General features: G+C 43.0%; 1 protein-coding gene across 1 annotated transcript; it reads right to left on the reverse strand.

The window, feature by feature from the left end:
* Positions 1–949: 949 nt before the first annotated feature.
* On the reverse strand, positions 950–2,455 carry LOC139128310 (uncharacterized). The gene has a single exon (XM_070694108.1). It carries the CDS (start codon positions 2,453–2,455, stop codon positions 950–952), a length of 1,506 nt encoding a protein of 501 aa, XP_070550209.1.
* Between the last annotated feature and the right edge of the window lie 1,145 nt (positions 2,456–3,600).

Below are 3,600 nucleotides of genomic sequence, written 5' to 3' on the forward strand. Positions count from 1 at the left end.
GGTCCGATAACCACATGAATTTTGTGAAATCTCGATCGGACTCCTCTAGGCCTACTTGAAGAATGCCTTCTCGATATCTGCGGAAACGCCAAATTTGTGCATGCGGAACGGAGCATAATCGAAGCAAGATCATTTAGTAGCGATGGCCCTGCATCTAAGCAGTTGTTTAAACTGGGGTTGTTTCCAACCTTGCAGCTACAGTCGTAAACTATTCTGATAGGCGTTGTATTGGAATTTTTCTTTACGGGATGATGAGGCAAATAATGGCCTGAACTTACATCATCATTAGTAACTATCTCTATGAAACCGCGTTCCAACTGATTTGTGATTAGTTTGTCGTACACTTGTCTAATCTCCGGTGTTAATCTTTGTACCATCGCGCGGGTTCGTTTTTCGCAAACATTTCTATTTGTCGGCAATGCGGGGTGGTCTTGGCGCCAGGGAAGTTTAGCAACGTATCGGTTGTTTTCAGAGCGAAGTTTGTTTTTGGTGTAACTATCATAAGTAACTTCCTGTTGACTAACATGGTCGTCAGTAATGCCAATACTCTCAACATTCCAGAAGTTTTGAAGCAAGCTATTTTCCCCAGAAGTATGTGTGGCAACATGCATTACAGTAGAGGTGGGGAGGGAACTGGAATTTGGATGTGACAAGGGCCCAGACAACAAATAACCCAATTTAGAAGACACAGCAGTGGGTCCCTGTCCACGGATAACGTGATCGCCAACAAAAGAAAAATAGAAATCTGCTCCTACCAAAATTGAAACTTCAAAATCATACGCATCAGATACAGGGTGTGCTAATTCCAACTCTTGCAAATATGATAATCTGACAATACTAGCACTAGACTTCAAATGGTTTCTAAGTGGTGTAGTTATCTGAGGTACAATTAAAGCACGTATATTAACATTACAACCATTAGGTATAACTACCGTAATTTCTGCAATCTTCATTGATCGTAAACCATGGATGTCGCTCCAAGTGTGGAGACGTTTATGACTTCAGAGTCACAGTTCTTAAAGTCTATACCAATTGCTCTAGCGGTACGTTCAGTGATGAAACTTCTCTGCGAGCCGTCGTCAAAGAGCAGCGTTGCCGATTCAGACATCGTTGATCCTCTAGCCTTGATGTCTGCGATGGCAGTCTTCAGTAGCACCGATGAATTTCGGCTGACATCGGACGATACCAATGTACAAACGTCATCCCTCGTTGCGGTTGGGTGTTTTGGTGTCTCTCTGGTGCATATTGCTGTGTGGTGTTTGCGCTTGCAGATGTGGCACTTGAATTTGGATTTGCAGTCTGAAACACGATGAGCACCACTAAAGCAGTTGTAGCACAGTTTGTCTCGTTTGACGATTTCTAGTCGTTTTGTCTTGTCGGTGACAACCGTGCAATCTGTAGGTTTATGCCCTGTCTTCTTACAAAACGCACAGTGCTGTGGTTTCGATGCTTTCTGACGAGTCGTTGTCAGAAAGGCGGCGGAAGTAGGTGGTTGATCGGTAAGATCGAGTTGGAAGTCAATAGTAGTCTCACCTGCTCTGTCGGCTTCTATTTCTCGTTGAATTGATTCTCTTAGACTCGTTAATGTCCAAGCTTCATCTCCCTTGTCTCTGGAGATCTGTTTTCGAACGTTCGCAGGCAATTTCTCTAGGATTATCGGAATCAGTAGATCTCCGAAAGTGTCATCTGATTTGCCGAGTGCGTTCAGTCCGCGAATGTAACCTCCATATTGTCGTGAAATGTTACTAAACTGTTCTGAGTTCCAGTTGGCTTCTCGAGTTGCCATAGCGCCTTCATGTAAGCGTTGATGTTTACCATACCTTTTCGTGAGTACGTCGACTGCTTGCAGGTAGTGGTCGTTGGTCAGTGGTAACCTTTGGATGGCTCGTTCTGCTTCGTCACGGAGATGTGCCCGCAAATATTGGAATTTTTGGACACCACTTAGACTTGTATCGTTGTGGACGGCAGCATCAAATCCATCCTTGAAACTTTGCCAGGTGAGAATGTCACCACTGAAAGGAGTCAGCGTCAGCTTTGGCAAGTTGACTTTCCTTGTCGTTTGTTGACTGGAATCTGGGGGTTGACTTACGTGAGTGCTCTCTGGTGTGGGACTGCTGGTGTCGGCTGGGGTTGAAGGATTTGCTAGGCGTTGTAGAAATCCCTCGAATCTCACCAAGTCCTCGTTGACTTTAATGACGTAGTCGTCTGCTTCAGAATCTATGAATTCTCTGTTGTGAACGTCGTCGTCTTCGATTCTGTTGAGGGTTTGTTCATCTAAGGCTTTGATCTCCTGGATTTTCGTCGCCATACTCGCGATGGTAGCTTTCAGCGAATCGATCTTGCTGGGTTGTAGTGGAGTATCGGAGGTGACGATTTCTTCAGCCTTTTTGGTAAGTTTGGTCATCTGCGAGCGGTGGCCCCTTCTGCAACGTTTGTCTTTCTCTGCGTTGGACATCTTCGTATCCTGGTCTCGGCACCAACAAATGTGGGTTACACACTTGGGGATAGGTTCGGTTAGAGAGAGACAGAATAGGCCGGAGACAGCTTTGTATTGTGTCTTAGTATGACCAAGTTCAAATCTATCTTTATTACTATCACATGTCCATATATACAGTGTAGTATGAATAATCATTAGGATCAATGAATGACACAACTAACTAATGACACGCCCAATGTATAATCTACATAATTAGTAAAGGAGTTGGTGGGCGGAGCTACGCCATACACGTGATTCCCAACACTCTGCTTGACTGTAACTGGGTACGAAGAGCACAGAGCTACAGGACAAACACGTGTCAGAGGCGCGTATATGATTAAATATATTTGTCTTACAAAATCGCTCAACTTTGCCATAAACCCACTTGTAGGTTTAAAAACCCCAAACATTGTTCATACAAGCAATAAGACTAACACATTACATCTAAACTTATCTTCCTGAAAATTAAAAAAAACACAAACTTGTAAAATAATCGTCAAAAAGCAGCAAAGGACGTCACTGCGGAATAACAATACACCTCATAACTTACTTTATACTGTTCTTACACACTAACTGCCATCTTATAGGACGGAGATGAGCGCCGTTTGCGAACCAGCCAGGTTTCTGGCAATATTTCATTCGGCGTGGGATCAAAAGGGATTAGTTTGCTTTACTAGGCCAGTAACTTTTTTCAGTGACAATGAGTGCCTTCTATGACTTGTTGTGGTCACCGAACGAGTTTTACACAACATCTTTATTAACTTTGTAAATGATTATGTAAAGAGGATAAACTCTAAGGCCGGTATTAGAAGGTGAATAGTACTCCACAAATACCTGATAGATGTCGACGGTAGAGACAATGAAATGCACAGGGACGTGCACGAGAAGAACATCAAACAAGCTTATCTTTTATCATATTATGTATCTATCCACTTCATTGCCATTTTTCAAATTTCCCCTCTTTCCATCTCCGGATATACAAATTACGTTACAAACAGTGGTAGACATTTTATTGCTTACTCTAGCTGTGAACAGCCGTGTCAATAATGCCGAGTAAAGCTGCTTTGCTTCCATATGCTATGCGCTTTATATTAGTTTTGTAAAACGTCTGCTAGAGCTCATAT

Source organism: Ptychodera flava, unplaced genomic scaffold (assembly GCF_041260155.1).
Source record: "Ptychodera flava strain L36383 unplaced genomic scaffold, AS_Pfla_20210202 Scaffold_48__1_contigs__length_985763_pilon, whole genome shotgun sequence".
NCBI lineage: Eukaryota > Metazoa > Hemichordata > Enteropneusta > Ptychoderidae > Ptychodera > Ptychodera flava.